The sequence below is a fragment of the Haliotis cracherodii genome, unplaced genomic scaffold, assembly GCF_022045235.1.
Source record: "Haliotis cracherodii isolate W230 unplaced genomic scaffold, xgHalCrac1.p SCAF_5, whole genome shotgun sequence".
Taxonomy (NCBI): Eukaryota; Metazoa; Mollusca; class Gastropoda; order Lepetellida; family Haliotidae; genus Haliotis; species Haliotis cracherodii.
Window position 1 is genome coordinate 10058785 of NW_027266308.1, and position 17849 is coordinate 10076633.

A 17849-nucleotide genomic window follows, 5' to 3' on the forward strand; every position below is an offset into this window, starting at 1 on the left:
GTATTAGTAGTATTAGTAGTAGTAGTAGTGGTAGTATCACTACATATCACAAAGGTGATGCGATGGAAATACAGTCACGAAACAGTCTATGTGATAAGGATGCAGAGCGTGTGACACTAATGATGTCCTGTAGGGAGCAAGATGTCGCTGTGAGGACCTGGGGACGTGGGGATGTGTCTAAATAACTACGACGTCACGGTGGTGAAGTCAAGCGTGAAAACAAACATGTAAATTACGGTCGTTTAAATATAAAAACAAGTATGTATGTATGTATGTATGTATGTATGTATGTATGTATGTATGTATGTATGTATGTATGTATGTATGAGTGTGTGTATGTATGAGTGTATGTATGTGTAAGTGTGTATGTATGTGTAAGTGTGTGTATATTTGTGTATTTGTGTGTATGTATGTGTGTGTATGCGTGTATATATATGTGTGTAAGTATGTGTATATATGTGTATGTATGTGTGTGTATGTGTGTGTATATATATATATATATATATATATATATATATATATATATATATATATATATATATATATATATGTGTGTATGTATGTGTAAGTGTGTGTATATATGTGTATGTATGTGTAAGTGTGTGTATATATGTGTATGTATTTGTAAGTGTGTGTATATATGTGTATCTGTGTGTATGTATGTGTGTGTATGTATGTTTGTGTATGCATGTATATATATATATATGTATGTATGTGTTCGTATGTGTATGTTCGTATGTGTATACAGTGAAACCTCCGTAGTCCGGACCTCGTTATTCTGGAACCACGGTCTTCTGGAAAGTTAATATGTGTGACCATAATAACAGTTTATCCAGACAGAACTATTTACACATGATTCGCTTATGCGGACAGTTTTAGTGGGAACGGTCCGGATTTACGAGGTTTCACTGTACATGTGATCTTCTGCATCTCCTTCCGCTAACTGCCTAAATCATTCGTTATTATGTACAAATAACATACACTAAAATTAGCAGGCTTTCGGTATGTTGTAACTTTAGGTAATATGTACTGGAATATATAGAAACACAACGTCATTTGAAATGGTTTTAAATAAACAATCCTGACTTTTGACTTTCTCTGATTTGTATTGCCATAAAGAAATTAGTTTTGGTCACTTGCAGTGTGGTCACCATGGAGCCATATTCCTAAACAAGTAATACCTTGAACCTATTATCTTCATTCTGTGTTGAAAGTCCATGTGCCCGGTGAATTCAAAATAGTCATACGTTTACAGGGACTTTGCGAAAATTGAGCTTTCAGAATTCGCAGCGCATAGAGAAATATGTGTCACAGTCGCACACATCTTTGATGTGCGAGCTCTAAAAACAGGAAAGAACAGAGCTACTGTTCCTGAAAGTGCAATACAAGAGACAAAAGGTCTAGCCGCAGCGAACATTTCATCAATTGTCATGTATCTGTCCAATCGGCCAAATGTCAATTTCATAACTCCTGAAATAGACAACCGTGCGCCGCACGTGGAGGCAGTGTTTACACAAACTAACTTGCGGGTTTGATCAAAATTGATTTAAGATAAACAAGAATTAGTTTATTGAAATTTTACCTGGAGTCTCCTTCTGACATTATATAGACAAAAACGGGTCAAATTGATGTATTTTTCCAAGTGGTAGGTTGAAATTGATTTCTGATTTACCGATATCTTGCAGTGGGTATCTTTATGTTTTCGTCGATGATTTTATTGTATGAATTTTCTTCTTGCATCTGAAACAACATCTTGTGGGCATGATTATTAGATATTAAATTACTTGTATATCATGATATCTTATCATCATCTTGACATCCTACAAGTATCTTAGAGGTTTGTATGTAAATAATATGACTAACTGAACTGAAAACTTTACATGAAGAGGATTAACAGTTAAACGTGATAAACCTATATTCGTCACGTCGAATATTATGGGATTTTTATAGGAGAGAGAGAAAGAGAGAGAGGGAAGTGCATGTATGTGATAGAGAAGCACATGTTACAGAGAGTAAGAGAGAGAGAAAGAGAGAGAGGGAAGTGCATGTATGTGATAGAGAAGCACATGTTACAGAGAGTAAGAGAGAGAGAAAGAGAGAGAGAAATGAGAGAGGGTGAAAAGAGAGGAAGGAGAAGTAAGTGAGAGAGACAGCACATGTTACAGAAAGTAAGTGTGTGAGAGAGAGGGAGAGAGAGGGTGGAAAGAGAGGAAGGAGAAGAATGTGAGAGAGACAGGACATCCTATAGAGAGAGAAAGGGAGAGAGAGGGTGGAAAGAGAGGAAGGAGAGGTAAGTGAGAGAGACAGCACATGTTACAGAAAGTAAGTGTGTGAGAGAGAGGGAGAGAGAGGGTGGAAAGAGAGGAAGGAGAAGAATGTGAGAGCAACAGGGCATCCTATAGAGAGAGAAAGGGAGAGAGGGTGGAAAGAGAGGAAGGAGAAGAATGTGAGAGCGACAGGACATCCTATAGAGAGAGAAAGGGAGAGGGGGTGGAAAGAGAGGAAGGAGAAGTAAGTGAGAGAGACAGCACATGTTACAGAAAGTAAGTGTGTGAGAGAGAGGGAGAGAGAGGGTGGAAAGAGAGGAAGGAGAAGAATGTGAGAGAGACAGGGCATCCTATAGAGAGAGAAAGGGAGAGAGAGGGTGGAAAGAGAGGGAGGAGAAGAATGTGAGAGAGACAGGGCATCCTATAGAGAGAGAAAGGGAGAGAGGGTGGAAAGAGAGGAGGGAGAAGAATGTGAGAGCGAGAGGACATCCTATAGAGAGAGAAAGGGAGAGAGGGTGGAAAGAGAGGAAGGAGAAGTAAGTGAGAGAGACAGCACATGTTACAGAAAGTAAGTGTGTGAGAGAGAGGGAGAGAGAGGGTGGAAAGAGAGGAAGGAGAAGAATGTGAGAGAGACAGGACATCCTATAGAGAGAGAAAGGGAGAGAGGGTGGAAAGAGAGGAAGGAGAAGAATGTGAGAGAGACAGGGCATCCTATAGAGAGAGAAAGGGAGAGAGGGTGGAAAGAGAGGGAGGAGAAGAATGTGAGAGAGACAGGGCATCCTATAGAGAGAAAAAGGGAGAGAGGGTGGAAAGAGAGGAAGGAGAAGAATGTGAGAGCAACAGGACATCCTATAGAGAGAGAAAGGGAGAGAGAGGGGGGAAAAAGAGGAAGGAGAAGAATGTGAGAGCAACAGGACATCCTATAGAGAGAAAAAGGGAGAGAGAGGGTGGAAAGAGAGGAAGGAGAAGTAAGTGAGAGAGACAGGACATCCTACAGAGAGAGAAAGGGAGAGAGAGGGGGGAAAGAGAGGAAGGAGAGGTAAGTGAGAGAGACAGGACATCCTACAGAGAGATAAAGGGAGAGAGAGGGGGGAAAGAGAGGAAGGAGAAGAATGTGAGAGCAACAGGACATCCTATAGAGAGAGAAAGGGAGAGAGAGGGTGGAAAGAGAGGAAGGAGAAGAATGTAAGAGATACAGGACATCCTATAGAGAGTGAAAGAAAGAGAGGGAGGGGGAGGGAGGGAGTGTGAGAGAGAAAGAGAGAGAGAGAGAGAGAGAGAGAGAGAGAGAGAGAAAGGGAGAGAAAGAGAAAAGTACATGTGTGTGATAGAGACAGCACATGTTACAGAGAGTGAAAGAGAGAGAGAGAGAAAGGGAGAGAGAGAGATCCTAGAAACACATGGAAAAAAGTTTTTTTTATATGATTACTGTATTTACTATTAAAGTATATGTGTCTATCAATGCTTTTCTACACCATGTCTATACAAAAAAACGACAAACAGATATTATAACACACTATATATCGCATATGACCGAGACACTGCCGACGTTACGTTAAATTATAACAAACGCGCAGTTACGGAACCACCTATAAGACTAGAACTGTCTGTAGGCAACTTTCACACCTACCAGGAACAAGCTACACATTATTAAGCCCATTAATAAATCATATAATACGTCTTATAGCATTCTTGCCACACAAGTTGAAGATCCTTTCCTTTTCTATGGGTCCCATGCTGATTGTTTGAGTCCTTCCCGACCCCCTCCGTACCCCCCTCCCAAGCCCAACATCTGGAGGTCCTAGTATCGTTTAATCTTTTGTAGATACATCCTTTGATCCGCGGTTTGCCGTAGGGTGGCGCTGCAACACGACTCCGGCATTGTGGCCGATTAGGTAGCGCGAAGATAAAAGCCTTATTTATACATTGTCATAGTTTCGTGCTAAGCCCAACCACAAAAAACAAAGCCTTTTATTCCGGCATTACAGCTTGGAAGTGAATTCTGCCATGGCCCTAGCCCAGTGGCGAGGACCAGTCTTGCATCAGGAGCAGAAAAAAACATTGCCTGTTGGTTTTCGTTCTAATTACCGAGTTGTAACGTTGACAGTCGCTGCCACCGAAGCCGACGTCGCCACGAGGTTAGGTTACTCAAACGGAAAACGTGCTCATTTAGCGTTCATCGCCTGATCACACGAGAAACATCATGATTTGTGAGCAACGCCTTACAATCTTTGTTTCCGGGAGATCATTGTTTCCTCCAAATCCTGAAATCACAACCTTCCGCAGGTCTTGGTATCAGAGCAGACGACACTATTAGACTGAGCGCCATGGCTGGATTGTGCTACCTCCATAATCGAGCTACTTGATGGAATGCAACAAATATGTTACACTGAAAAATTAGCCTAATTACAGTCCGGCAGGTCCCCCGGGCCTCACGCGCGGGGGGATGGATGGGGGTGAGATGCACAGCACCGCTACAGTGACTGACAAATTTGGCGGAAAGTGCGACCAGCGGCTTGGTCCTGTAGCCCATGGCGGGTTGGGGCATAGGTTGGGGCCAGGGCGCTCCGAATCCACATCGATGTCTAAAGGGAACGCATTTAGCCTAACATAACGAGCAAAGAAGGATGTTGAAGCAATTAAACACGATTTTTCACCCCAATGAAAACTAGGCAGGCTTAGCAATTACTGTATGATGTTAGTAGGACGTGAGAGTTGAATGCTTGATGCTGGTTGCTGGCGGGGAACGAGCGAGGTGGAACTAATACTGCTAAGGCGTTACAGCAATCATTGCTTCCAGCAACACCCCGTACACACGACACACAAATAGAATGTCACAGAGTTCACGTGGACAAGATTAGAACGGAATTTGATACAAGGAATTGGCGAGGTTCATGTGTGGTTTATATATTCGTGTATTCATAACGCTGGTTGTGAAGAACTGTTCGTTAACGTCAACGTCCACGCCAACATGCTCAAGGTTATAAGTTTGTTTATATACTCACCGCCACAAGAAACGTGAATATCATACATGTTGGTTAATATATGAAGAATTACTCATATTCAAGAGATATTAGATTGGTTCGATGCACAAACGAACATACTGGTTTGTTGTGTGAACCGACGCTCATGAACGCATTACATGTGACGTCATAGATCCATGGTTCGAAATGCACCATTTGTCTCGTGCGGGATTAGCGTGTAACGTTTTGGAAATCACGTGCAGCATATTGTAATACGAATAAAGACGCTGTGGTTACACTTGACTGATTGTTAGTTTCGTCATTAATTGGTACACATGTGAAACATCTCTTCTTAACGTACAAACTTCTCTAGAAACTAGGTACGGTCGGGTAGCCTAGTGGTTAAAGCGTTCGCTCGTCACGCCGAATACCCGGGTTCGATTCCCGACATTGGTACAATGCGTGAAGCCCATTTGCTGGAATAATGCTAAAAGCGGCGTAAAACCATACTCTCTCACTCACTCCATATGTTTCTATGGTTCGCGTTTCTTTTGGCGCTGAGTATATCTACCTTTGACGCTTTGAAACATGCCGGTGTGGTATGGGTTTTCGTTTGCTTAAATCGCAACAGCGTGGAATGTAGGATGGACTGAGAAACGCCTTATAAAAGAGAGATACTTCTCAAATACCATTAGGATATTTTCCAATAAAATATTCAGTGTATTGGATGTAAAAGATGCAGATGAACAGCATCAATGGCAGATTGATTAGTGATGTCATTTGATTGGTTACGGTGACGTCACAACGGCCTGCATAGTATTGAGATGCAATTTCATTGCAGCTATATCACCCAAGCGGAAGCCAGTTTGGGAAAACGAATATAGAACCTAACCCTAGTGTCTTTTGACATAACAATTATCAACACCCGTGAGTGAGTGAGTGAGTGAGTGAGTGAGTGAGTGAGTGTGCCACATCCATCAACGTTTATTTGCGATTCGTTCATTCCGAAATTAGATTAGCCTCGAAAGGTCAGTTATGGTTTGAATGTTTTTTTTGTATTTTGTTCCCACTGGTCAGGCATATCGGGAAATTTCAAACAAAGAACATTTCGAGCACTGCTTGCACCAGGACGGTATAGCAATAGCCAGGAACCTGTTGTGATAGTCAGCACGATGGGGCAACAAGCTGGTGGTCAGTCTGCGCCTGGCTGCCTTGTCGTGTCATCGTACCCCGACGACGTGGCTCTATGTCCTCCCTAGCAGACTCCACCGGAGATCCTTCCTGCAAAGATGGAATGTTTCTGGTTACAGATGCCTGTCATATACTTCTAATTTTGATAGCTACAGGCGTGGGGTAGAATGGTTCTTCAGCAACCCATGCTTGCCGTAAAAGGCGACTGACGGGATCGGGTGGTCAGGCTCGCTGACTTGGTTTATGCATGTCATCTTATTCCAATTGCGTGGATCGATGGTCATGATATCAATCACTGGATTGTCTGGTCTAGACTCCATTGTTTACAGACCGCCGGCATATAGCTGGAATATTGCTGAGTGCGGCGTTAAACAACAAACAGACAAACAAACAAACAAACAAGTTACAGACGTCCGTGATACAAATGTAATAATGCTGGTTACAGACGCCCGACATATGACTGTATTACAGCTGGTTACTGATGCCAGTGATTTAGATGTACTATTGCTGGTTACAGACGCCTGTGATTTAGATGTACTATTGCTGGTTACAGACGCCTGTGATTTAGATGTACTGTTGCTGGTTACAGACGCCTGTGATTTAGATGTACTATTGCTGGTTACAGACGCCGGTGATATAGATGTAATATTGCTGTTTACAGACGCCTGTGATATAGATGTACTATTGCTGGTTACAGACACCGGTGATATAGATGTACTATTGCTGGTTACAAACGCCTGTGATATAGATGTACTATTGCTGGTTACAGACGCCTGTGATATAGATGTACCATTGCTGGTTACAGACGCCTGTGATTTAGATGTACTATTGCTGGTTACAGACGCCTGTGATTTAGATGTAATATTGCTGGTTACAGACGCCTGTGATTTAGATGTACTATTGCTGGTTACAGACGCCTGTGATTTAGATGTAATATTGCTGGTTTCAGACGCCTGTGATATATGGTATAATGTAGTATTGCTGATTACAGATCACCGTGGTATAGATGAAATGTTGCTGTTATAGTCCGTCATAGACTGTTACATTGCAGGCATCCGTAAAATAAACATGATACGGATAACACAACTCACCCATTCCCGGTTTGTCATGTACGGAAGCGTAGTAGTGCCACGGTGATTTTTTTGTCTAAGTATCTCCTACGTAGGACTTAGTATCTATTACGTTGGACTTCCTATCTCCTACGTAGAAGATACTAAGTCCTACGTAGGAGATACTAAGTCCTACGTAGGAGATATTAAGTCCTACGTAGGAGGTACTAAGTCCTACGTAGGAGATAGTAAGTCCTACTTAGAAGATAGTAAGTCCTATGTAGGAGATACTAAGTCCTACGTTGGAGATATTAAGTCCTACGTAGGAGATTCTAAGTCCTACGTAAAAGATACTTAGTCCTTCGTAGGAGATACTTAGACAAAACAAATCACCGTGGCCCTACTACGCTTCCGTAGACATGTGCCTTGACTTCTAAGTTTAACTTTTCATAACATACTGACACTGTATTTCACATTGACAAGTTTGGCACGAATATTTCAACATTCTGGCGGGCACGGGTGGCCAAATCGTCACACTGTCGCAATTCGCCTTACACAGTGACGCCCAATAGGCATTTCACAATCTAAAATCGTGGGTTTGAATCCCATATTCGCTCTGATTATGATTCTTGGTTTGTCCGCACCATGTCCGCACTGGTTGGTTTCACCAAAGTGGTCATCTTTCAAAAAAATTAACTGACCATGAAAGTCTAGTTTTCCCCCTTGCCGAACTAGGCTAGAATGTCGGAGATACAGTTTGGCTGGACTAACGAGTCTATGCATAGTCGGGGCGGTCGGGTAGCCTAGTGGTTAAAGCGTTCGCTCGTCACGCCGAAGACCGGGGTTCGAATACCAACATGGTTACAATGTTTGAAACCCATTTCTGGTGTTCCCCGCCGTGATATTGCTAGAATATTGCTAAAAGCGGTGTAAAACCATACTCACTCACTCACTTTGCATAGTCCAATCAAAACTGACATCCGGTTCGTAAACAACATGGATTACAGGAAGTGGATGCCCGTCGACTGCAGTATTTCCAAAGCATGTGTACCGTCAACTGTGTACCGACAGATATTTTGCTAATAGTTTCATGTTTTTATCAAGGTGCTCACGTGATCTGGTGCACTTCGCGGGCTAAGACCTGTTTTATTAATATATAGATTTTGATTATCTATTAGATGGCCCCGCCATTCTGTTTGAAGGAAATGCAAGTGATATAAGAGGTGAAATCTTATTGGTCTATAGCAGGGACAAAGAAGGGACATAACTCGTAATGGCCACTGGTGGCGCCACGATCGATGTCACTGGAACACTGCCCAAAGCGGCATCTAATTACTCACTCACTCACTCACTCACTCATACCCGTAAATATTTAATTTGAAACCGAAAGCATAATTACTGACTAATTGTCCCGAGTTAATAGATGTTCTAAGTTCCGAGCCGAGTGGGTTATTCTTAATAATACCCACAGCCTTCTTGTTATGAGAAAATGTAGAAGAATGTGGGTTTACTCATCTGAAATACAGACATTAGCTCAGTTGGGCTATTATCGGGTTCGATTCCCGACACGGGTACTGATGTGTGAAGCCCATTTCTGGTGTCTCCCGCCGTGATATTGCTGGAATATTGCTAAAAGTCACGTAAAACCATACTCACTCACTCAGTATTATCGAACCCAATCGTCATGACCAATGGATGACATCATCCATATGACATCACGAAGCAATGGGCCTTTTCTGCAAGCAAGAAAAACAATTGGAACAAACTAGCAGGCAGATGATATGGCTCAGTGGTAATTACTGGAATAATTCCACTTATATACCCGCCCCTATGGTTATATCATATGAGTGAGTGGATTTAAAGCCGCTTTGAACAGTATTTCAGTTATTTCAGACCGTGTCAGCCTGGTGAGGGAGTGAGCATGGTTTTACACTGCTTTTAGCAATATTCCAGCAATATCACGGCGGGGGACACCAGAAATGGGCTTCACACATTGTACCCGTGTCGGGAATCGAACCCGGATCTTCGGCGCGACGAGAGCGCTTTAACCACTAGGCTACCCGACCGCCCCCAGCTTGATGAGGACAGAAAGCCTAAAATTTGCAACTTTGGTGAAACCCACATCCACGTATATGGCGCTTACAAACCTAGAAACCCATTCAGGGCGAATCTAGGAGTCGAACTCACAATTATAGGCTTCTGTTATGCCTAAGGACCACTCGTGCCTCCTCATTCCAAAGCCACATAAACGTAATCTATTTCAATCCAAATCGACCCTGCAAACTATATAGTGTGTCATCTTTGGAAATAAATGTTATAGAGATGTTCGTAGATTCGTTAAATTTTCGATTTGGCGATAACTCATAACACACGACAGCTTAATGAATTTTTAACGTTTTCTTGCGAAGCCATTTCGCGTCACAGTGTATTAAATAGACCAAGGTCACGTATACGAATACAACACAATGCCATAGCAGACTGTAGTCTCATTAAATATGGACATAAATGTTTTATTTAGCCAAATAAACTATATTTATTTACACCCGTATGAAGTACAGATACTGTGCATAAACATCGTGGAATATTAGCGTACCGTCTCATATTAAACTGGGATACACTGGAGATATCGTCTCCGCACGATAAGCACAACACCCGTCGATATAATTACCCCAACAGGAGTAGGGGCAGATAGGTAGCCCTTCGCTATCCTCTTACTGACCACTTCACAACTTGTTCACAAACACTTCCACACTGCGTATGAATATTTCATGTCATTACAGGGGCCAGGTGTGCCGTTAAGTATTGGAAGACAAAGAAAACATAATCCCTGTGAGGGAAAAGTATAGCTGGGTAAAATCAAGAGTGTTATGATTTTATCTTTAAAATTTACCCTCTTCACGTTGGTTTGGGGATTAAAACCCATTGTCTTAGTTATCAGGGGGCGCGGAAAGGGATTTTGTACAAGACTCCTGTAAATAATCTTTGTCAATCTTGAAACCCGTCAGTCAAACTGCTGACACCCTCTTTGACGAAATTCACTTAAGTGTTTGATAGTTATGAGAAGCGGGTTGTGAGTAATTTAATTTTGTTAATACCCTTGACATTATGTTTGTGTTAATAACTTGAGAAAACAAAAAGAAGTGATAATTTCAAGAACAAACAAAGAAATGGTAAATATTGTGACGGCGTGAAACACATATTAAGACTCATGAAGATTGGGTGACAAACACTGGAATGAATGCTTGTCAGCATGTCAGCGTCATCCAGACATCACAAAACAGACTTATGTGTAGCACATTCCATTCATGAACCCCCTTTTCACTCTCCAATTTAAGGATAATTTATTACCTTAATCCATTGAGATGAAACAAAGATAAAGTGAAAAAAAGAAAAAAAAAGAAATAATCTGATTGTTAGGGTTATAGGTAAACATTTACAGCGAAGCTCTTATGTAAGCTGAAATGTGAACGTGGATTTTATAGTACTGCATTTACATGAAGGTAAAATATTTTTTTCATCTTCTTCGTCTCCGTAATTTTCTAAAAATGTATCCCTTTAATTAAATTCACGAAACATCTTCTGAGGTCGAAACCGTACTTTTGTTAAGAACATTCGACAGTTTTATCAATATTTGTGTTTGTTTGCATTCATGTTAATTTATTCCATGTTGTTTACCTTTCTAAACCTCACCTGCACGTACAAATGAAATGTTTATCAAGGGACAAGATAAATAATTCCATTTATTTTTTCCATTTAGCTTTATATACATTCTGTATACAGCATGGGCGTCTTTGGAAAGTCCATCTGTGAAAGTGGCCCTAGAAGTGTGATGGTCAGTGGTGGTCAATACCGGGATGTTCCCCTTACCAGGGTTTCAAGAGGGGTCATTCTGAAGTAGCCTCTTGGAGAAGAAACTGGACAATATGACCAAATGATTTCCTATTACCCTTCCGACCCGTGACAGCTGACCGGTGGCCTGAATTCCCCCTGCTTTCTGGTCGCGGTCGGCAGCGACGCGAACAAAACGGGGTAAGTAAGTTGAATACTTAAAAGCCAAGCTTCAATCAAAGCATTCAGCATGTGTCATTTTGGAAAATCTATGTAATTGGAGTTATTCTGTTGACACTTTCCATAAATCGGCCGTTTCTTGTGCTCAATTTGGCCACATTGTCTGCTCAATTTGTCAAGGCTGCGATCCATCTTATTTCGAAGTCTAATTTCCCTATAGCCCAAAGTTTTAATTTCCATTCACGGGGATGGTGCCGTTGGATGAGGCACCAAATAAAATTAGGGGCGTGATGTGGAATTACCCACCAATTTAAAAGTAAAACAGGGACAAGTTGGCCCCAACACGAACGCTTGTACGTAACACCAGGACAGTGCTGCTTGCCGGACCAGCCTTGACACAGCGCCAGCATGTGTCTACGCCTTCCTTCATTACCGGTGTTGATGAATTAATCATGGCGCGAGGAAATCCCATGAACAAACGTTGTAAATTGAAACTGCGCTTTACGCCCCGCCCACCCAATTAAAGCCCGGGCTGGCCGACTGCTGCGGGGCTACTCTCGTGCTCGGCGCACGCATCAAATAGTGTCGGGTAACTTTAAGATCCGAAATCTCGTAACACAGACTCGGAGTGCCGATTCAATGGAATCTTCGTATTTTTAAACTGAAGTCGCTAGCATTCATATAGTTACGATAGGCTTATTCAAAGAAAGATTCGACTTGAATTGTTGACTGTCTCGGAAATGGTAGGACAATTTGCTTGCCTGTAATATTAAACACGGCCTTTAGCATTGAACGTTCTTATCAGCCCCACGAGGCTCAAGGTGCTTTACCGGTACAGACATATACGGTCTGATGGAAGGTTTTGTTAGCTCCCCCTCATTTAGTTAAGACCTTAGGCTAAAATCAACTATATCTTTGTCTCTTGCCTTTTTCCAACTCGTCATCTGGACAATCCACCTCCCGTCGAGACGATTATGGGTTTCTGTTGCAAGCGATTTCGTTTGTCACTATCGTTAACTTGCTACAGTTTCTGGGACTCAATGCCGGCAATAAACACAGATAAAATCGCATGGATTGATGTAATATTTCAGCAATAATTTGGGAAAATGTGAGGATTATAGGGGATAAATATATGCACTGAATTACGATTTTGTATTTTGTTGAATGGTTATAGCTATAATTATGTCGAAAATGAAAATAAATAAACAAGATTTAACATTTCATCAATTTACATTCTGATTTTAATTCGATCCCCTATCGACTTCTTATCTTATTGAGAACTTATTTTGTAAAACCTGCGCTCGTTGTTATTGCATTAAGTGGCTTGTCGTAGGTGTAGTTTGACAATGACAACATAGAACTAGATGCGTCTGTTAGTGAAACAAGAGACACAAATATCAAACTGACTTATTTCAAATCACTCCCATGGGAGTAGGCGTTTTAAAAAATAATAATTGAAGAATAGAACATATTCACTAATGTCTATTAAATATAGTTATAATTTCTAGTTCAATACAGACACAGATACACACACATTTGTAAATGTGACGCACGTGAACACGCACAAGTATTCATAGAACAAGAATATTAGACAAACAACGACAAACACGAGAACAACGACAACGATAGAACAACGTCAACGACAGAACAACGACAAACGACGGGTACATCACAGTCAAGATCTCAGCCAAAACAGCGCGCAACTTGAACAAAATCTTTTTTTTGGTGAAGTTACCCTTCCATAGATTGTAATTCTAGTTTCTTTTGTATGTATTTCAAATGATTTATAATACTTAAGTGCAGTTTCCCGCAATTACATTGGCGATGCGTTTACAGTGACACGCGATAACACTCATATCAATCTCAAATTGCTGGACATAAAAAAATATAATGAAAAATATAAATATCAGATAACATTTCTGTGTTGAACATATGGAGTATTTGAGGTGCGTATTGCGTGTTGCGTAGATCTGTCGTTGGGGTCTCACGGCCATAAATAGACGTAGTTGTTTTTTTCAGATCGCCTTATTCTTATTTTTAGGTCTTCTAAATATCTGTATGTATGTTTGACAGGGTCCTGTGGGCGACAAAGCTTGGTCGAATTCCCCAACATATGTTTTCCGCTGGAAGCCTGGTGTATTTAGGACATCTGTATATGTGGGAATGTGTATATGTTGGGAATAGTCGGACACACAGGCCACGTCACAATGTGTGGATGTGTTGTTCACAGGGTGAGAACTCACACGCCCTGCAGTGTCAAGCCACACACACACACACACATACACACATGCATAACTCGCTCGGACACACACACACACACATTAATAAAACGCACAAACACAAACGCCCACAGACAGAACTCGGACACATACATATTTAAAAGTCTTGCGATGTATTCAGCGTGCCCCGACCTATCTCGACGTGTAATGACTTATCCAGCTTGTTCCGACTGACTCGTGGGCGCGGTCAGGTAGCCCAGTGGTTAAAGCGTTCGTTCGTCACGCCGAAGAACCAGGTTCGATTCCGGACATGGGTACAATTTGTGAAGCCCATTTCTGGTGTATTGCTGGAATATTGCTAAAATCGGCTGTCTAGTGACTAATTCAGCTTTTCTCGACTGTCTAGTGACTTTTTCTGCTTGCCCCGACTTTCTAATGACTTATTAAGCTCGTCCTTACTGTCTAGTGACGTATTCAGCCTATCCCGACCTTCTTGTGACTTATTCAGCTTATTCCCACTGTCTAGAGACTTATTCAGCCCGTCCCATTATTGACACTTGTGTATAGGAAGAGGAACTGCACAGCGCCCGGCCGTGACACTGGGTGCCGAGCGTTATTGCCGGCATATAAATCTGCCAGCCCCCCGCTTGACTGATATATGGACACCCTGGCTCCTGATAACAACAGGGGGACGGGGTCGAGGAGGGGATAGTGTTTTGGATTTTGTCATGTCAGAGTAGAGGCAGTCGTACCATGAGGCTGACTCAACTGGAGGGGGTAGGTTAAGGAGTTGACTTAGGAAAGAGGGTGGTTGGGTGGGTGGGAGGAAAGTGAGGTGGGGGAGGGAGGGGGTGGTGGTGGAGGGGAGGGGAGGGGAGGGAGGGGTTGTCGGCGTGGCATGGAGTAGGAGCGTTGTATAAAAGTATAAGATACACAGTTTGTTAATAAAGTTAAAAAAATAAGAAGGATAAAGGTTGGCATGTTTAAGAAGTAGTGGTGGTAGTTGTAGTACTACTACTAGTAATAATAGTATAGTAGTAGTAGAAGTAATAGTAGTAGTTATAGATGTAGTAGTAGTATAGCAGTAGTATTAGAGTAGTAGTGGTAGTAGTAGTAGTAGTAGTAGTAGTAGTAGTAGTAGTAGTAGTAGTAGTAGTAGTGGTAGTGAAAGTGGTGGTGGTAGTGGTACTAGAAGTAAAACAAGTAGTATAGTAGTAGTGGTAGTAGTAGCAGCGGTAGCAGCAGCAGTAGTAGTAATAGTAGTAGTAGTAGATGCAGTAGTATAGTAGTAGTAATAATAATAATAATAGTAGCAGGAGCAGTAGTAGTAGTAGTACAGTAAACTACGTTTATAACCAACACACTTATAACGAACTGACGGATATAACAAACATACTTTTTTGTCCCGACTGTTTGCTGTAGTTATGCTGTAATATGCTTATAACGGACTACGGTTATAACGAACTAAAATTAGTGGTCCCGTTGAGTTCGTTATAACCGTAGTTTACTGTACTAGTAGCAGCAGTAGCAGTAGTAAAGTAGAAGTTTTAAAAGTAGCAGCAACAGCAGCAGCAGCAGCAGCAGCAGCAGCAGCAGCAGCAGCAGTAGTAGTCGTAGTAGTAGAAGAAGAAGAAGAAGAAGAAGAAGAAGAAGAAGAAGAAGAAGAAATGCCCCTAGGGGATTCCGGGTTAGGGGTCACCATAAACCTATGCGGGTCGTTAGAGGCGACAGAATGGATCAGGTGGTCAGTCCCGGTTGATAGCGTGGCATCGTACCCCGGCTGTTCACAACGTCAATCACTGGATTGTCTGGTCCTGACTCGATTATTTACAGGCCGCCGTCATATAGCTGGAATATTGCTGAGTGCGGCGTTAAATAACAAACACACGAACATAGTAGAAATAGTAATAACACTCGAGCCCGTGGGTAGTATCCAGACATTGAGGTGTTGCTGTGCATTATACACCCATTACACACGTCCCTAGATGTAGGTGTAGAGAAGTAGATATGGATTTAAGATATTTCATTGTGTACAACCGCCTCCGTTGTCTAGAGGTAGAGCGTCCGCCGGAGAGTGGAAGGTCCGGGGTTCGATCCCCGGCCGCGTCATACCAAATTACAATAAAAGGTGGTATTTGTTGTTACCCTGCCTGGCGCTCGGCATTAAGGGGCTAAAACAAGGACTGGTCGGCTAGGAGTCAGTACACTGTGTCTGAGTGGGGTATTCATGTTAAACTGCGACATGGTATCTCAGTGACCTAGCACTATAAATCGGCATCAGTCTGGACTAGTAATAGCAGCCATACACATGCATGCACGTCTCTGTATAAGTTCAATAATCTTGGACGCAACGTTAAACCCCATTCACCTAATTGTGTACCTTGTAGAAGACGTCGAGTTACACATACACTGAATGAACAGATGAAGATGTGGTGGTGAGCGGCAAATGTTGATACAGTCGTAGACGTAAATGTAGACAGGAGCCGTCGATGTTGAAACAAAGGTAGACGTAGACATGGATGTAGATTTCTTATTAAAACATATGTTATTGATAGTCAATAGAATTGGTGAAAAGCTCAAAGAGCTTACTCGATCATTTCCTTTTCAAAGGAATACCATGATCAATACATGCAATCAACGGTATTATTTACGATAAACATAATTGGAGACAAAACCATGAGTTAGTTTCATTATTTAAACATAATATGATTATGTACCGTTTTAAAAAGTGAGTGAGTTGGGTGTAACGCCGCTTAGAACAGTATTCCGGATATATCACGGTGTGTCAGCTTAATGTGGGAGGAAAGCCCGCAGTTATGCAGGTCTCAGACGTTGACCACTTCGGTGAAAGCCACGATCATGGTATGGTGCTAACAAACCTGGCAAATAATCGGGGAGAACTCGGATTCGAACCCTCTATCACAGGTTTCTGGCGTGCCCAGGGGACGGAACTCTGTACAGCGTACTGCGGCGCCTTAGACGACTGGGCCACCCGTGGCCCACGCTTTTCTAGGAATTCAAGACATCATCTGAATATGGGTCGTGATATGGAATAATATTAAGATCAAATTGTATGCCAAATTGAAAAAAACTTCTTAAATATTTATCTTCGAGATTTCATGTAATTACGACATTCGAGGAAATAATAACACTTCCAGAGTCTGAACCACAAATACATAGAAGATAGACGTAGATGTTGGCGTAGATGTTGGCGTGGATGTTGGTGCGGATGTTGGCGTGGATGTTGGCGTGGATGTTGGCGTAGATTTTGGCGTGGATGTTGGCGTGGATGTTGGCGTAGGTGTTGGCGTAGATGTTGGCGTGGATGTTGGCGTAGATGTTGGTGTGGATGTTGGCGTAGATGTTGGCGTGGATGTTGGCGTAGGTGTTGGCATCGATGTTGGCGTAGATGTTGGCGTAGGTGTTTGCGTGGGTGTTGGCGTAGATGTTGGCGTGAATGTTGGCGTAGATGTTGGTGTGGATGTTGGCGTAGATGTTGGCGTGGTTGTTGTGGATATATACGTAGATACAGAAGATACAACGTCAACTTTGAGAAAAAAAACTGAAGAGAAAATGTTGTTTATTGCTTGGGCAAAAAATACACTCAGCACAATTTTGCTGGCACTACGCATGCGCTTTGCGTGACACATCACGTGACAATCGTAGCCCAGCCAATGTACCCAAGGACTGTCTATATTGCACGAGCCTAATAATGGCAATTGTTAACAAATCTTGTCTCAATGATTGTGTCTCATGGTAAGAAATTTATCACGGCATGGAATCGCATTAGGCATGGTTTTGTAAGCCTGTCACTGAAATATGCAAACGTTGTCTCCTTTTCGATGTGGTGCCTTATGGCAAACACACACACCTATGTAAGATCTTACACTCTTCAAAAAACATATAGAAACGCACAGGTAGATTTATAGTAAATTCATTGTACCTAATAAAGTCGATATATTTATTTTTATATCATAGATACAAATATGAAATTTTGGAGCTCGATAGTCACATTTTGTCTTTGTACAAACTCATTGAAAACTGTTCATTGTCATGTCACATGAGGCCACAAGGTTACGCTGAACTCAGTATCTTGTGTGACCGCCCCGGGCAGCAATCACGGCTCTTTATTTCCTTGGCACTGACTTGATA

At 42.1% G+C, this 17849-nt stretch overlaps 1 protein-coding gene across 1 annotated transcript in view; it reads left to right on the forward strand.

Moving 5' to 3' along the window:
* Nucleotides 1-17849, forward strand: part of LOC139442412 (RNA-binding protein 25-like) — a 39290-nt gene that overhangs the window by 18056 nt on the left and 3385 nt on the right. Inside the window, exons 2-4 of the mRNA XM_071223224.1 lie at nt 2916-3235; nt 15201-15391; nt 16878-17114. Coding sequence (XP_071079325.1) covers nt 2916-3235; nt 15201-15391; nt 16878-17114 — 748 coding nt within the window. The remainder of the gene's footprint in view (nt 1-2915; nt 3236-15200; nt 15392-16877; nt 17115-17849) is intronic.